Source organism: Canis aureus, chromosome 4, assembly GCF_053574225.1.
Source record: "Canis aureus isolate CA01 chromosome 4, VMU_Caureus_v.1.0, whole genome shotgun sequence".
Lineage (NCBI taxonomy): Eukaryota > Metazoa > Chordata > Mammalia > Carnivora > Canidae > Canis > Canis aureus.
In genome coordinates, this window is record NC_135614.1 from 53,585,466 (window position 1) to 53,603,506 (window position 18,041).

General features: G+C 43.6%; 1 protein-coding gene across 14 annotated transcripts in view; it reads left to right on the plus strand.

Moving 5' to 3' along the window:
• EBF1 (EBF transcription factor 1) overlaps nucleotides 1-16,180 on the plus strand; it is a 392,209-nt gene extending 376,029 nt beyond the window's left edge. For 7 of the 14 annotated variants that reach the window (XM_077895685.1, XM_077895687.1, XM_077895688.1 and 4 more), the window contains 5 exons: nucleotides 124-301; nucleotides 974-1,153; nucleotides 4,948-5,142; nucleotides 5,473-5,541; nucleotides 14,151-16,180. In XM_077895685.1, the coding sequence (XP_077751811.1) occupies nucleotides 124-301; nucleotides 974-1,153; nucleotides 4,948-5,142; nucleotides 5,473-5,540 (621 nt within the window). In that variant the 3' untranslated portion in view covers nucleotide 5,541; nucleotides 14,151-16,180. The remainder of the gene's footprint in view (nucleotides 1-123; nucleotides 302-973; nucleotides 1,154-4,947; nucleotides 5,143-5,472; nucleotides 5,542-14,150) is intronic. The other 7 variants (XM_077895690.1, XM_077895691.1, XM_077895692.1 and 4 more) reach the window with 1 other exon arrangement.
• The last annotated feature ends 1,861 nt before the right edge of the window (nucleotides 16,181-18,041 follow it).

Consider the following 18,041-nt stretch of genomic DNA (forward strand, 5'->3'; position numbering starts at 1 on the left):
AAATAAAATAAACCACTGAAAGCCCTGAGCACCGTGCCTGGCAGATAATAAACACTGGAAAAGATGGTTTTCCTGGGCGTATGGCTAGGGGTGGCTAAAAGGGGTATTCCTTTTACTTTGCAGGAAATTATTCTGAAGAGAGCAGCTGACATTGCAGAGGCCCTGTACAGTGTCCCTCGCAACCACAGCCAGCTCCCGGCCCTCACTAACACCTCGGTCCACGCAGGGATGATGGGCGTGAATTCCTTCAGTGGACAACTGGCTGTCAATGTCTCCGAAGCATCGCAGGCCACCAATCAGGGTCAGGAGCCTGTTTCCTCCCTCCCTATTTCCCTGCCTCTTCCCAACCTCAGGCTTCTCCACACAGCCCCGTACCGCCCACCCCCCCATCACCATATATTTGGCACAAAACAGTTTTTATTGAAAAACAGGGTTTTTTTTTTTTCTTTCCAAATGGGGAGATTTCCTAGTTTGCGTGTATCAAATATTGCTGTGGAATTTGGTTTAGAGCTATCACGCCCTGCCGTGTGGTCTCAGAGGCTAGAAGGGATGCATGCACTTAGCCATCTCTCCATTTGACTTTTCCCCATAAAGCACGAATGACAGATCGCAAAGAGGGTTGGAATTAAAGTTCTGAGGGGCCAAAGCACATCATCCTCGCCCAGGGAATAGGAACCTGTTAACTCCAGGGTACATCTCTTAGATTGGGATTTATTTCTGCTCCAAAATGATAATTTATAGGTCTTGCATTGCCACTTCTCACGGCCCTGCTAAGTATTTATGATCTCCTAAGAAATGTGTGTTTTGCTCGCTTCCCATTTTAATCACAGAGCTAGCGCCACCAACCCACGCACATGAATCACCCAACCCCTTCCCTCTGGGCTGCCGCGGCGGGACAAGAAACGGAGACCTTGCTCTCCCTCAGCCTTCCTGGATTGCCGCCCTCACCCCTGGTTTTGCCCCCATCGCTCAGGTTTCACCCGCAACTCCAGCAGCGTGTCACCGCACGGGTACGTGCCGAGCACCACCCCGCAGCAGACCAACTATAACTCCGTGAGCACGAGCATGAACGGATACGGCACGGCTGCCATGTCCAACTTGGGCGGCTCCCCAACTTTCCTCAATGGCTCAGCTGCCAACTCGCCCTATGCCAGTAAGTAGAGATGTGGGTCCTGCCTTTCCGCATGCTTTTGCCCCAAGAGCTGGCCCTGTGGCCGGCGTGTGGCCCCACTGTGCAGGTCTCCTCAGCCTCAGGGCCCCCACCAGGGGATGCGACTGAAGGTGACATTTGTCTTCTGCAGAAATCTGTGCCCTCCCTTGCTCACCTTCCCCATCCTAAAGTCTCCCTGGTCTTCAGAACTTTGCTAAAAGCCTAAAGAGCGGTAGGATGTCATCGCCGGAACCCAAGCTTCGAGTCAGAGTGGAGATGGCTTTGACTCCTGCTCCCTACCAGTTCCCGACTGGAACTTGGCCTGGTGCAAGTTCTCTCCCTCCAAGCCTCAGTTTGCTCATCTGTAAAATGGGGAGGAGAACTAACACCCACCCCAACCAGTTGTTGTGAGACTTTGATAAAATAATGTATGGAATGAGCTTGCCTTAATGTCTGGCCCACAAGATGCACAGTCAGTAAATCTCAATCACCGTGATGACAGAGTGATCCTAAGTGGTGCTGCTCGTGTAGCATTGGCAAAACAGGCTAAAACTTAAAATGTCTCCCTTTAGGAATAGGATTCCTTTTTTCTTTTCTTTTTTTTTTTTAAACGCTTGAAGTTCTTTTCCCTTTGTACTTGATATGTACTAAAAACCAAACAACAGCAACATCAAAAAACAACAACAACAAAAAATTTTATTTTTTCCAAAAATCTGTCAAGATGAAAAAAACACATACATAAGAAAAAAATATTCTTTTTGGTGCATTGTCCTTGCCTTAAAGAAGTTTAGTTTAAGGAACTTTTTGGTACAACATTCAGGTTGCACCTAAAGAACCTCAGGGAACTGGCATCTTTACATATAAATGTCCTGGGCTGCGTCTCTACAATCTCTCCATCTCCCTCTGGGGATTTTTACACAGATAACCAAGTTTATCTTGGACAGTGTGGGGTAACTCTTCTGTTTTGTAAAATGAGGCCAAACTCTTAGACATTCGTGGAATGATAGAAGATGTGTTGTTAAATGAAAGAACACTCACAATTTTTTTTTAAAGAGTCGTGGCTAAGAAACCCTAAAAACTATGCTGTCTCTAATGGTGGAAATATGAAATGTTCTAATCTTTGAAAGAGGAAAGATCATTGTTGGCCTTTGAGAAAGGTTATTTCTGAAAGTAATACTTAAGGCCTTTTACTTTCTTGGTGAATTTTTATGCTCAGTGTGTGCTAACTTTCATATTTCCACTTTATCTGTTTGGAATAGCAGCTTGTTGTACCTTTAGAATTCCCCCAAATAATCTGCATACATTAGGTCTGCCTGTTCCAGTCAATGAGACCAGTTTCAGGAATTTGATTCATTGAAAGACTATTTCTCATAGATCTATCATTTCAGTGTTCTCCCATCTACTCAATCAGAAAATGTTTCAATCATGACCTGAAAATTAAAAGGTGGCATTCTTAATTAAATCAATAAACTAATTGCTATATGGTAGCAATTTAATTTAGGGGCTTGGATTGCTGTCTTCCCAAGCCCTTGCAGACACCCACCAACTTCAGCCTGAGATTGCATCTGTCAGACTGTGAAACTTCCAACATTTAATTTCCATTAATTGATTTCCTCAGTGCTCACAAATATAGTATTAAATTCTCAAATAGGCTCTCAGATGGGACGGTTTTATCTGCATAAATGCAAATAAAACAATAAACACAAAGCCCAGCTGATTTGAATTTTTGCCTCCATAATATTTAATTATTCATAAACCACTCATGTTGAAAAATTCCGAACAGAATAAAAAATAAAATAAGACATTGCACTGGTGAACACACTTTGTGGTGTGGTGGCTGATAACTAATAATGTTATAACAAATGGAGCTGCTTGACTATATTTCAGCCTTTCCTCTGTGAACCACCCCCCTCAAACTCCCCACCTCTAAATACACATAATGATCGCATTTGCCAACGAGATTAATTGCCTTCCTCAGTGAACCAGCAGGATTTCAAGTCTACGAATATTTAAAAATCAAACCTCCAGTGCAGGAGTTTTGCAATTTAAATGGGTGTTATTATTGAGCGTATTTTCACATTTACAAATCCTAAGAGATGTATAAAAATGCTGGCCTCATTAAAAGAAAAAGTACAGTTTAGAACATGTTGGTGAAAACTCCAAGGATGGCGGCCCAGTGTTCTGCTCTGTCAAGCGTTTGGTGCCTTTGGATTGTGTAGTGCTGAGGGCTGATTCCAAGGGGTCATTTCCCTCTGATGGCAGTTGCTGCCCAGATGGATTTGATTCCCACTTCCCTTTCTGCAGCCAGTAGGCCAAGGGAAGGCCAGCCCCCTACATAGCAATTTAGACTCTGGTGGGCTCATGGGAAGGGGGTCCTTTCCCCCGGTGATTGTTTCCTTTGTAGGGTAGTGTAGTGGAAAGGACACTGGATTTGAGTCTGGTTCCTGGCTTCATCACATTCTGCCTCTGGCCCTTGGGCATGTCACTAAACTATTTTCTGAGTCTCAGCTTGTTCAGCTTGCTCAGGTGTAAAAAGGATGTAATAGGCCTCAACTTAGGGTTGCTTTGACAGTGACATAAGATGAAAAAGGCATGAAGATTCTTGTGAATGATAAAGCCATATGAAATGTTTATTACATAATGGGAAAAATAATACAGTAGAAGGAAGTACTTAGGATTTGAATTAAATGCCTGAAAGTCACTGGGCAGGATTCATATTTTTCCCAGAGATGGAGGAAATAGAAGGTGAGTGTATGAAAATACTGCTCGCAAGAGGAGAGGACTCACTGTGCACAAAGTCTCTGTCTCCTGAAGTAACCATGACATTATTAGCAACTAACGAAATATGAATGGCCAGGCTGAAAGAACTGTGGTTGGTAGAGAATGTGCCTCCACCAAACTCATATCTCCAAGCAACTAGGTTTTCCTCCCTCCATGAATTGCCAAAATTCTCCCATCATTGGTAATCCACATCCTCACTACTACTAGACTGTGAGTATTTACTAAAAAGCTCCTATCCTACTGCTTATTAATTCACAAGTATTCGTGTACAGCTCTACAGGGGATAGAAAGAATTTGGAACTTTGACTCGTCGTTCTGCATTATCCACAAATATTGCCTGTGGCAGTCTATTTACCCACCTGGCCTCCTACCTACCTATATCTGTGTGTGTGAGACATTCAGGTACAGTTGTATCCTTAAGAAACTCGTAGCTTCATGGGGAGAACAGGAACACATACACACCACCATCTGCCAGTGCTTTAATTTGGAATCCTGGCATTGACTTCAACCTACCCTTCTTCCTCACACCTCTCATTCCATCTGTGACCACACTGTCTCAGGCTGGCCTCCTCCTGCCTCTGATATTCCCAGCCCCTTTGCTAGAGTCTTAGTTTAGGTCCCACCCAGAATGCTTCCCTTGACACCTCCCCCATGAAGCCTTCTTTGCTTCTTTTCTCTGCCTCTGCAGAGTTTGCCATGCTCACCTTTGTTGTTGTTTCATGCTACTCTATCCCTTTGAGAGCACTTTTGTTATGTGGCCTGGGATGCCCCAGTGCCTAGCACACTGCCTGGCACATAGTAGGCCCACAATAATCACATAAAAGATCACCACCAACAAGAGGTGGCATGTGCCAAGTACCAAGTGATGAAAGCAGATAAGATCCCAAGAGTTCAGAGAAGGCTCATGCTGGAAGGGTGGCCTGAGCCGGGTGGCTGGGTGAAGGACAGGGCTGAGCCACCTCATCTCAGGATTCCAGGAGAGGTGCTGATTTCTCCTCTCCTGTTGCCCCATTCAGTCGTGCCATCCAGTCCCACCATGGCCTCCTCCACAAGCCTCCCCTCCAACTGCAGCAGCTCCTCGGGCATCTTCTCCTTCTCACCAGCCAACATGGTCTCAGCCGTGAAACAGAAGAGTGCTTTTGCGCCAGTTGTCAGACCCCAGACCTCCCCGCCTCCCACCTGCACCAGCACCAATGGGAACAGCCTGCAAGGTAAGCCCCACCCAGGCCCCCCAGGATGCCCGGACTTCACCCTCCCAGGGCCTGAGGCAGATGCATCACTGGTGTGAGGGATCCACCTTGGGCTGGCCTGCTTCTCTCTGCCCTCCTTCTGTTTGTTCCTTTGTGTTCACTCTCCTTGGCCCTGGCCCCCAGGCCCCTGGCCCCGCACATCCCTTCTCAGCTGGAGTTGCCTGAGCTGTCCTCTTTCCAATGCCAACAATTCTGCTCAGGCCTGGGATTTGCTTGAGAATACTATTTCCACTTACTAATATCATCATTTCTCTTTTCTCCTCTTTCATTCCCTGTGGTCGCCATAATCAGACCAGTCTTTTGTGGACTCTAGCAAGTTCTCCACTGCAGGGTCTCTCCCGGGACTGGCCTTCTCCTGAAGTAGGTCACTCAACCTTCCCTTCCTGTTGCCTGTGTTGGAGTGAACGTGTGTGGGGCTGATGATGTGGAGTGGGTGAGCCATGGCCTGACCGGGAAGCCCTGAGGTTAACACTGGAGACCAAAGTCCCAAGACTGACTTCTGGGAACCAGAAACCCCAAGTTGAGACTAGAGCATCCTGGTTCATATTAAAATTGTTCCATTTTTGTCTCCATCCTGGAGTATGGAAAATAAGAGTCACCAAGAATTGAGGTGACCTCTCTATTCATTGAGGAAAAATAACCCTACCCTATTAAAATGGGTCCACTGTGTCTTACATTCTTCTCATGTGCTGACACTGTTGACCTGCACAAGCTCATTCATCCCCCATAGCAGTACTGTGTGTTGGGCATTTGAAGCCCTACTTTCCAGATGAGAACACCCAGGTCAGGGAGGTTATGATAGGGCTTGACTTCCCGCAGTAGCTTGTGGCCAAACCTGGCTTCAGACTCCTGAGCTCAAAAATTCATCTCCTCTTTCCGTCTCTCAAGCACTGTCTGACTCAGAGGGGGTAAAAGGGATGCATCCAGGATTCCTAAGCCAGCTGGCAGGGAAATAAGATCAATAAAATAATCAGCTACCATTTATTTAGCACTGAACCATGTGTCAGGCACTGTGCTCAGCACTGAGCATGCTTTATCTTATTTAATCCTCATAGCTTCCTAGTGAAATATGAGGATATTATGATCTCCATTGTACAGATGATGAAACTGAAGCTTAAGGAGAGGAAATACCTGCCTGTAGGCATAGCCCATAAATGGTGGAGATGAATGTCAACCCCAGCAGGGTCTGTGCCCCTCACCCCTCAGCCTGCATGGTTCCCCACAGTGCCTTCCCTCAATGGTCATCATGCCGTCTTCTCTGGTAGAGAAGGGGGGCGGGAGAGTGGCAGATCCATCTGGGATTTCTCGGCCCTGCCTCTTATATGTATATTATGTATTGTATGTACATGTATGTATATTATGTTATTTATGCAGAGTACACATGTACTCTGCCCCAGACACCTTACGTTGATATAACCTTATATTGATTCTTCCAAAGAAGAATGCTCTTCCCTCTCTATAGATGGGAAAATTCAGGCCCAGTTTGCTCAAGGTCACACAGCTGCTACTGACAGAGCCAAAAGTGAACCCAAACTGTGTGATTCCAGGACCTGAGCTCCTGATTGCTCTGACTTTCTGACTCCAGACAGGCTCTGCTAAACATTCTGCAGAAACCTGCTGGCAAATCTACCCAGCACAGCCAGTCATGCCTAGTATGACCTGCCTATGTCCCTCCCTTGAAGAGCGTTGGCAAAGCCATCTGAGAGGGCAGAGGAGAATAATCTGAGTTGCACTGCAAGCAATATTACTCACAACGGGTCCCGCCCGCCTCCATGAAGGGAGCCACCCAGTCATACAAATCTGACTCTTTTTCAGCTGATGGTGCTTTGTCACCCTCAGTACACCTCTGACTGGCAAACTGAGGATAGCTTACAATGAGTTTAAATAAAGATAACACACAGGGAAGCAGAAATCTGCCGTACTTGAGCTGCCTATCACAACCCTCATTAAAACATAGATTTGCTATCAAAATAAGGTAGAATAGGGTTTGTAATCAAGAGTGGGGAGGCGGTGCTTGAGAAGAAAAGGCCCGCAGTGACTTCAGCAGGCAGTCCTTTTGCAAGGCCCAGTGTCTTTGCCTGCATTTGGACCCCTGGGTGGGGGGGTGGGGGGGGGGTTGCAGGAAGGGCTGAAAATAGGGACTTAGCCCAGGCTGTAGAATGTCCTAGATTCAGGGAATATCTAGTGGTGGTGGTGGTGGTGGTGGTGGTGTGGTGGTGTGTGTGTGTGTGTGTGTGTTTACGCGCACGCATGCATGTGTACACACACGCCAGCAGGTGCTCTTAAGTAATAATAAAATGGCTTCAAAACAGGGACTCATACAAAATTTGTTCATTTGTCACCCGGGGCATTTCTTCCTTTCTTTTTTTTTTTTTTTTGTAAATGAACTAGATTTTATTTATTTATTTATTTATTTATTTATTTATTTATTTATGTATTCATGATAGACACAGAGAGAGAGAGGCAGAGACACAGGCAGAGGGAGAAGCAGGCTCCATGCAGGGAGCCTGATGTGGGACTTAATCCCAGGACTCCAGGATCGCGCCCTGGGCCAAAGGCAGGCGCTAAACTGCTGAGCCACCCAGGGATCCCCCTCACCCGGGGCATTTCTAACCCAAGTCTGCACAGGTTCTGAAAGTACAGGAACAGTTCCCCTCTGTTCTGACCAGAAACCGAATCGCCACCTCTCCATCACATTTCTCACATGCAGCTGCACAGTGGGAAGGGTTCAAGGTGAAAAATTTAGGAACACACTTTGTGCTCGATCTGCTATTGTGGATGACGTTGCCCTTTCCTTCTAATGGAGCATGTGTCCAGGAGATTCTTTCTGATGCCTTTTTTTTTTTCCCTCCAATATGTTCATGTACCAAACATCTCTCTACCTTTGAGAGGTGGCTGGGCGGGGGGTGAGAGAGGTATGAGTAGAGAAATTAAAGTTGCAATAACTGACACCGTTTTCCTGTAAACTGTCTCGTCTGTCTTCCTGCCCACTGCATGCCCAGCCACCACCCCCAGCAGGTAGGGCCCACATACCTGGAATTGCACCTTGGCCCTCTATCCACATCCCTGCAGCCTATGGTGCATTCCATCATTGCTTCCAGGGAGCTCCTGCCTGGCCTTGGATTCTCCCCTGAAGAAAGGGACATTGGAACTCCTAGACCTGTAACTAAAGAATGACCTCATTATTGAGGACATGGGTGACCTATAGGAGGCGAGTGGGGGGGGTGTGGGGTGGGGCGGAGGGGCTCCTCTTCCTTCTTCCTTCCGTTTTTCATTGTCACAGTAATTCCATTTGGATCCACCTAGTTCATAACTGTGGTCATTAAGACAGGGCAAGTGACAAAGGAAGACATTGGTTAAGCAAATGGACTATATGAACAAACTCAGAGGTGACACGTTTAGGCTGTTTGAGTGTTTTGTTTTTTTTAAAGATTTTATTTATTTATTCATGAGAGGCACAGAGAGAGAGAGAGAGAGAGAGAGAGAGAGAGGCAGAGACACAGGTAGAGGGAGAAGCAGGCTCCATGCAGGGAGCCTGATGTGGCCTCGATCCTGGGACTCCAGGATTCATGCCTTGGGGTGAAGGCAGGTGCTAAACCGCTGAGCCACCCAGGGATCCCAAGGGTTTTAAAGACCTGTGTACCTCCAACTGCCACTCTACTAATTTTACATCATTCTGGGTTTTTTTTTTAGCCAACTCCTTAAAGGCCTTTTTCCCAGAAGCCCTGTCTTGGCCCCCTCTAGTCACTTCATAGATGTTTATTCCCCAATGAACATGCATTGCAATCTCACATGATGGTGATGATGATGGTCACAGCTACTAACACAGGAGGGCTTGTTCCCAGCTTGACTTCTGCATTATCTCATTCCCAACCTGTAGGCTATTTGTTGTCACCATTGTATAGATGGAGAAATCAAGCCTTAGAGCCAAGATGGCTCATTCAGAGTTCCACAGCTGGCAAATTGAGAGATCCTGGGTTAAAACCCAAGTGGACTGATTACTATGTTAAGCCCCAGTGCTATATGGCCATACTGTCATCAAGCCACTGGGGTAGGCCATGTGAACTACAAAATCCTGGCCTTAAAATCTTTCCCTGTATTAAAGGAAACGCAACAGTGGAGAGACTGGGTGCCCACCTGTGGAAGTTCAGAGGAGGAAAGATTAGGGAGAAGTTAAAATAGCCTCGTGGTGAATGCTGCCAATGAACTGGACCTTGGATGAAGGGCAAGAAGGATTCAGGAAGAGGGAGATGGGGAGGGGCTTTCGAAGCAGAGGATTAAAGATACCTGGAGCCAAGGAGTAATGTGCAGTAACCAGCAAGTCACTTGGCATCCTGGGATACCGAAGTGGGGATAAGGTTGAACAAGGGAGTCCTTACTTGGAAGCCATAAATTCCATTCTGTACATATATTTTATAATTCACAAGTTCTACTGCAGTTCTGACTGGCTTTTCTCTCCCAGATAGAAAAAACCTTGGACAAATTACTGTATGTCTGAGAAATTTTGGGGGGATAAAGCAACTCTTATCTCAGCACTTTTGGAGTCTCACTAGATATGCTTTTTTTTAAAAAAAAAATTAATCTTGTGGTCAAGCAAATCTAGAAAGTGGCACTTACTGAATCCCAGTCTTGGAGAGTCACAATGCACCTAAGTTTATTAAAAGCTCTGAGACATCCTACAGTTAAGCAAAAAAAAAAAAAAAAAGAGGACTGTTCCATTTAGTTCTCTAAATTTATTTGCTCAAAGAACTCTTTTGTGAATGTTAAGACCAATTAACTGCCCATGAAAAACTTTGGAAAATGTGGCCATATTTTGGATTTAAAGAGATAATGCAGAGACATCTTCTTCCATTCCTATCTAGGTAAAGTCATTGATAAATACTGATCCTGATTCCCCAGGTGTGTTCTATTTTCATAGGTCAAAGACTTGAGTGACCCACTATGCTCAGCCACTGTCCTGGAGACGTCCTCTCTCTTCTCCGAAAGCTTATACCCCCTACAGCATGGATTCTATGCAATTTCAGGCCTCAGAGGACTTCATTAATCAAGAGAGAGGCAGCCCCAAGGAGGCTGTCAGTATGCCATTGGACCTCCCCACAGTGTAGTGATTTTAAACCCTAACCATGTCCTGGACAGTCCCTGCAACGAAAAGTTAAAAACAAAAGACCAGTGTGATTTCTTTCTTTCTTTTTTTTTTTTTTTTAAAGATTGCATTTATTTGAGAGGCACGAACAGGGGGAGGGGCAGGCTCCCCACTGAGCAGGGAGCCGGGTGTAGGGCTTGATCCCAGGACCCTAGGATCATGACCTGAGTTGCAGGCACTGGCCTAACCGACTGAGCCACCCCTCCCCCCCCCAGACCAGCGTGATTTCACAGAAATTGTACTCACACACTGATTTTTTTTCTCACCTCACCTTGTTGAAGCTCGGGCGGGCTGGCTGGCCCCACCCGACTCTAGATGTCACGCAGTCCAGGGGTGATCTTGTGGAATTGTCTTTTGCTCTGTGCACATGCTCAGTTTGTGCAAGATCTTCCCCCCCATTCTGTCTCTGATTAGCTCATAATTCTTACACACATATGGTGGTTCGAGGAAGACCATATTCTACCCTCTCACTCCAAACTCTCCCAGCTCGGCCAAACTTTTCATTTTGGCTTTGTTCTTATCAAAATGTGAAAACCATAATGCAAAATGCATGGCCTTTCAAGCCAATAGTTTCTGACCTTCTGTCAGAGATCGTGATCATCCAGCTGCTGGGGAAGATGGCAGAGCCACCTCGATCTTATGATGTCTTGTGATGTTTGGCATATCTTGCTCTCTGAGAGTGTTGTGTCCTCATGGAAATCTTCATGGCCCCTACTTGGGCAAATCAGTGTGCTAGCGGCATTTCTGGAACATTCCAAGCCTCAAACACCATCTCTCTCACCCACATAAGTAATCTTGAGGATTGCAGCACAGATACAAGAAAAACAGCTCCTAAAAACCCAGGAGCTTTCCCGCAGTCATGCAGTGGAGATTACATTATAAAAAGGCCTCTTTAGAGGTGTAGCAACTCACAGGCTGAAAACTAAAATTTATTTATCAGGAAGTATTCTGTGACTGGAGTTTAGGAAGTCGCAGATGAGACTTAAGGAACTGTGACCCCGGTGTTTTATGCAGAGTTCTGGGTGTAGGTACGAATGGGCCTTCTTCTGGAGAGAGATTCCATGATTTCCATTAGACTCTAAGAGAAGTCTGAGGACCAACAAAGGGAAGGTAGGAAAGTATGGGTAGATCAAAGCCACCCCCTAGGTACCCTCAGATGTGTCTGTTTGCATGTTTTTAATTTCAATTATTTGCTAAGATGTATAAACCGGGCTCGGTTGTATTTTTAAAAATGCACGTCTCCATCATCTTTTTTTTTTTTTTCCATCATCTCTTGAAAGAATTCAGATCTGGTGGTTGTGAGCAGGCATTTCTGCGCGGCAGCTTTTTCTTTTCTTTTCTAAAGAAAGCATGCCCTTGGCAGAGTCACCTCAATTCCTATCAGGGCACTATGCTCACTTATGTTCTCCATCTGGGCTCTCAGGGCATTAGAGTTTGCAACCCCTATATTCCAGATTGAGAAGCACTGTTAGCTATGAACTAGCACATCACTTAATTTTGCTTTACTATTTTTAATGGGGACCTAGTGGAGGTTTAATCTAATTAATCTAGCACATTATTCAGGTACAAAACACTGCTAGATTTTTTTTTTCCTGGCCATCCAGAATTTTAAAAAAATCCCAATATTTTTAGGGTCCAATTAATAAATGGCTGGTTCCACTGACCAAATTAGCAGGAAGTTTGTCAGTTCTCTGCTTTGCCTCATATTGACACTGCCTGAGCTGTACCCAATAGTCCAAGAGGGGACTGCCCTTTAATGTCAGGCGTACAAAGTAGATTTTGGTGAAGGGCAGAGCTAGGGCTTGCTTCTCTTGCCAAAGGTTTAGAACTCCCACAGAAAGGCCTGTCTTTAATAAGGGTGCCGGGGACCCACCTCCAGCCTAGATGAAAGATCCTTAGGGAGGCAGAGCCATGCTGAGCTGTCACAGTGCAAAGACCCCCTGCCCCCTTGCCTTTGGAGCTACAGCATCTTGAATTCTCCTGTTAAGACTTGGGTTGAAAATCTGAGCTCCCCATTTCCGTCAGATCTAGGGCTCACTTGAATCTTAAGGGGGACTGCTTTTCCAACTGATCCCGAATCTTTGGGGGTTTAAGTTGGTCTGCGTTTGGCAAGAGACACTTCCTGTTTCTAAGAAAAATGGCTTTTGAGGGCTTACGAAAAAGACTCCAGGAGCTTTTGGACTGCGAAAGGGCTCTTGCAAAACAACATTTGGATGATTTACGTGTACATGAATCAGAAACATGTGGATTAAATTTCCCTGTGAATACAGATGGGTTTAAAAATTAACGGAAAAAGTGTTTGGCAAAATACATTTTTTAATTGAATTTAAAATGCTGGGGGTGGGGGAGGGGAAGCAGGAGGGTTGGGGGGGCTGGCAGGGCTCTGAGCCTTAACTAGCCTCCCTGTGTCTGCAGCAGCATCTGTGGTACTTGGGGTTTGCTTAAAAAACACGCACATTCTTCTGGACGTGAGAGTTAGGACACGAAGAGGGCCACTTTCTAGACTCAGTCATCACTGACAAGAACATCAATTTAAATTTAGAATTGCCAATAAAAAGAAAGCAATGCCTTTCTCTCTCCTCTTTGGAAGCAAAGATGGCCACTTCTTGCTTCTAATGTACGCATTGCTTTTCCCTCAACATATTTCAAAGTTCCCATACTATTTTAACTTTCTTACAGACGTCCCTTCATTTCTCATGCTCATCATTCAATGGGTGGTGCCTATTGATTGAAGAGGAAGCACAGCTCAGAGAGGTTAAACCATCAGCACAAGGTCACACAGCTAGTCTAGCAGCAGAAGGGATGGATTAAAAGTAATAGCAGCTAACCTCTATGAGGTCTTTACTCGGAGCTGCACCTCACATATGTTATTTTATTTAATTCTCCAACAACCTTAAAAATACCACTGGCCTTCCAAATATCCTTAACTGCATTTTCTAGCTGAGGAAGTGGAGGTTCAAGGAAAAAGGTTAACTACCTTGGGGTGGGGGGCGTGGGTGTAATGAGCACAGCATATTCAGAAAGCAGGAAAGTCAGAGGTGGAAGGCTGGCCTATTGGAGTCGCTGCTTTTCTAAATACCACTGTGTGCGGCCTCCTAACTCAACCCTTTGAAAGATTTTTTTGATTACCCCAGGATCTTACCCCAGCTTTCCTAGGCTGTAATTTTCTAGGAACGTGGTCAGATCATTCCAGAACCTTGAGTGAAGCAGTGGTATAGGAGACATCCTGCAGTTTCTTGCAAACCTGTCTTCCCCTCCCGCTTCATACATTATCCCTGCTTCTTTGCCCAGGGAACAAGGCTCCCGGTGCTCCCTTCTCCCAGGCAGGAGGATTAAAAGGACGGCAGGATTCCTTCATGCAAATACAGAGCACAGAGCCATGTTTTTTGTTTTTGCTTTTGTTTTTGTTTTTTCGTAGAACTAGCTGGCATTTGGGATGAACCAGTTCTTTTATTTTGTATGATGGAAGTGAAGGGGAGGGGAAACAAAGAGTGACAAATTGCAAATTCTTACTATTTTGCAAGATTTGGGGGCTGCAGCTTTCCCAGCGGCATTCAAACTATGCAACTTTCCAGTTACATTTTTAAAATTGAAATCAGACTTGGAGGATGTTTAGCATCTTCTGTCCCATTAAAGACACATACACAGGCTGATATATTATCATTCTTAATAAAGTACATGTACATTTTATAACAAAAACTCATTCCAGGGAAGATGAGAGGACATTATTCAGCCAACAGTGTTGTGTGGGTGGTTCCCCCCCCCTTTTTTTCTCAGTGAGAATCTTGGATGCAAAATCATTGACTTTCATCTTCTCTTTCCACAGCGATATCTGGCATGATTGTCCCTCCTATGTGAAAGAATTGCCTTGAAGAATTTTATTAATGAAGAGGTTGGATTCTGCTACAGAGAGTAATCTGATACAAGTCCCCAAGTGGAACTTTTAACTCAGGCCTTTTTAAGAGGAATCACAATAACTGCAGATTTTTAAACAAACAATATCACCGACCTTGCAAATACTGAAATTGGAAGGGATCTGCAAGTGCAGAGTGTTGGTTAAAAGTTGTACCTCCCGAGTATTTGGGGGATATATTTATTCTGTGTTGATAAAAGCAAATCCACTTTTTCTTTTACTTTCTTTTTTTTTAAAGCTTAACTCTGCAATCATTGGTCTTTTATAAACCATAAAGCTGTATACAAGGGACACTATAAATAAGACTCCATGTTTTAATTTATGATGTTTTTAAAGCTGTGTAAAGGGAGAATGAAGTGGTGATATTTACAAAAAAGTTAAAAAGAATAAAAAAGAAAAAAAAAAAAGCTTGTATGGGACAGAATAGGAATGCCAGTTAGATTTTTTTAGAAAACTAAGGGTCGGCTTTTGCGCCTTAAAGCATATCAAATGGTAGTTAGCTCAGACAGTGCATTTTCAATATCTAACTTAACACGCCATCCCTTAGCAGTGCAAGCTTATTTCTCTCTTTTGTATTGTTGTCTTAAGTAACTGTGTAAATAAATGCAGCCTGGAAAGTTAAAAAGTGATGTAAGTGATCACATTTTTCCCTTCTACTCAAAAATCCAGTGCCTCTAGACAGATTGTTGAAACTGCATATTGAAACCTGGTATCATTCTCTCTTTCACTTGTGTCAACTTCTTCTGAAGCCGATGGCCTCTTGAGAGCTTGATGGCGCACATACTGTGTGAGAATCTCCTATGAGACTTCATGGAACAGGGTCCAGGCACAGAATTCCACATTAAGCCCTCCAGTTACCAAGCCAAAATCCCACTTTCACACCGCCATTTGCAAGTTTAAAGTTTACTCATCCTAAATGCTGATTCCTACCAATCCTCCACAAGCTGACAGAAGCAACATGGCAGGTATTTCAGATTTCCCATTGGAGATAACGCGCCTCTCTTGGTGACCCTTACCATTTGTAACATAATAGATTAGAGCGACAGGTTAAGTGCTTTGGAATTAAGAGTAAAAGGAAAACTGGGAGAAAGGAGAAGAAGGTTGAGAGCTCCAAAACATAGTTTTCTGTTCTATGGAATTTTTGCTCTCATCATCTGGGAAGTGTTCTTAAAAGTAAGAATAAATAGCAAAGATGCAGCAAAGCTCGGAGGATGCATTTGCCTGATATTTTTTCCTTTGCTGTTGTGTTTTTGTATGTAGTTATAAATACTGTAGATTTTTTGTGATTTTTGCCAAAGTCGTTGTTCTATTTATACATTTTAATGTCTTAAGACAGTTTTTCAATATCACAAAAAAGATTTTACTGCATATTTTGCAAAGAAAAAAAAAGCTCACTACCTTTAGCTTGCACATACTTGCGAAGTTAATTAAAAGGCTTTTTGTTTTAAAGGGGATTTTGTAAAATATCCATATAAATAATGTATTTATCTTTGGAATTTGTACATTGCTTTCCCCTTCTTCCTTTTCCTCCCACTCCCAGTTTATTTTATTGTGTATGTTTGCTATGTGAAAAGTGCGTATTTGTTTGGTCACCTACAGTTGTATTAGCTGTTTCAATGTGATTTTTAAACATTTCATTTATAGTTATTTTTAGTTTTGTTTTAAACCATGCTTCAATTTTTTTATTTCCACCCAAAAGCCATTGTCTATTTTTGTATTATTTGTAAGTTAAGAAGTTTTTTCCAATATATGGCAAAAAAAAAAATAGTAGCATATTATTCTTGTAGCATTTAGTTCTGTAGATTAAAAAAATGTATCCTTTGCTTTGGAAGCTTACAGAAAAAAAAAACTAATGCTGTTTTACTCTATTAATATGCATGGAATCTCTCCCTTTGGAGTGACGCATTTTGTGCATTAAATTTGGGGGAGAAACTTCATAGAAATCAATGAACATACTTTCTTTCTTAAGTCTGCTTGTATATTTCCTCTGTCTTTCACATAAATATAAACCAGCAGATTGGATGCCTTAACAATGCAAATCATATTCATTTCACTTGTACATTGTAACTGTGCACCAGAATTGTCAGTCATCACTAACATTCTAAGAAAAAAGAAAAAGAAAAAAGAAAAAAAAAACAAAGAAATGGAAAAGCACAAAAGAACTGTTTTGTTACCTTAAGACAATGTAACTTTTTCTAGTAGAGCAAGAAATTTACAACAATGCTGCAACTGTGCATGCCCCCATATGGATTTTGCAATGGTTTTCACTAGACTGGCGGAGTGCGATTTTTATGGGTTGGGGCGGGTGGGGGATGGGAGTTGTGGGAGGGAAGGGAGGGGAGGAAAGCTGATTTTTCAAGGTGAGAAATAATAATAATGATGATTAATAATAATAAAGAAAACTGGAAAATGTAAGCAAGGTGGACGCATTGCTTCTCGGTACTCAGAAAGGTTGTCTGAATTCGTGTGGTAAGCGCTGGCCTGAAGATGTATACAATTTAAAGCCATATTTTGTCTGGTGAGCCCATTAACCGTTTGTGAAGGAATGGTCAGCCGGCGAGGTGTCCGGCTCAGACCCTGACAACAAAACGCCACCCGTCTGTCAGCCATGTGTAGTGGTTAGAACTTTTCTGGAAAGTCCAAAGAGCCTTTAAAATGTGTATGATTTGTGTTCTGTTGCCTCTATTTATATTGATTAGATAAAAAGATGTTCTGGCCCTCTGACCCTCTTTCTTCTACACAAAACTTCTACAAGTAAAAGATGTTCCCCTAAATACAGAATATGGCTTTAAGAAGAAAATGAAACAGAGAATTAAGATTTCAGTTTTGGGGGAAAAATACAGCTTCTGGATGACTGGATTGCCTGACATGCCCTGGCCTCACATTGTACTAGGATGCAGCTTAATGAAGTCATCTCTGAATCTACTAACCTTTCACCTTCTTATCAAACTTTTTGAATAGACACGCACTGTACAGTTCAATTGTTAGAGAACCTAACTACTGTAGAGATTGTTATAATTTTTTTTTTTTTTTGCAAAATTCAAGCTGTAAAAACTTTTCAACTTTCACAATATTTAATTAAAGTTACTTCCTGTCTGTGATGGCAGCTTCTAGTTGTGTATTCATTTCAGTATTTCAGATGAGCCAAAGTCCAACATATGTAGAAGGTCTGTGTTTGCAATTACTCAGACCAGTGTTGACACCCAGAGAAAAGAAATCTGGGTAGTCCTGGGACACCCACTCTCTTTCTTTGTAAATCCTTGGGGATTTGCCAATCTGGGATGCAAATTGCACACGCACAGCGTACTGCTGCCCTCTGCCGGCAGCAGATGGAGGCGCACATATGTACACTGGCCCACAGAGGAGCCAAGAGCCCCAACAATTTCAACAGCCAAGAAGCAGTGCGATCCTCCTGCCCTGACTGAACTGTGAGTCCAGGATCTGGCCATTCTAGAACGCCATCCTCCGTGCTACAAGTCTGAACCAAGCCCTTCACATGCAGCTGCTAATTAGTCCCAGTGAGCCTTATGGTCAATTAGTTATGTGCCCTGGCTCATTGATGAGGAGGCATGTGTGAACTCATAACCTTCCATGATCTATAGATTTAGATTCCTTGTGGATGAGACACTCTCTCTGTTGGATAAAACCAACTTTTTCTGGAGTCTAACATTCCACAGACACCCAGTAGGCACCTTCTCTTGTAAAATGATTTTAAATTCCATCATAATCATAAGTCTTTCCAATTGTTCCTCCAATGCATGCCGTGCCCTTGCAATTACTGGACATGGTACGGTTAACAATACT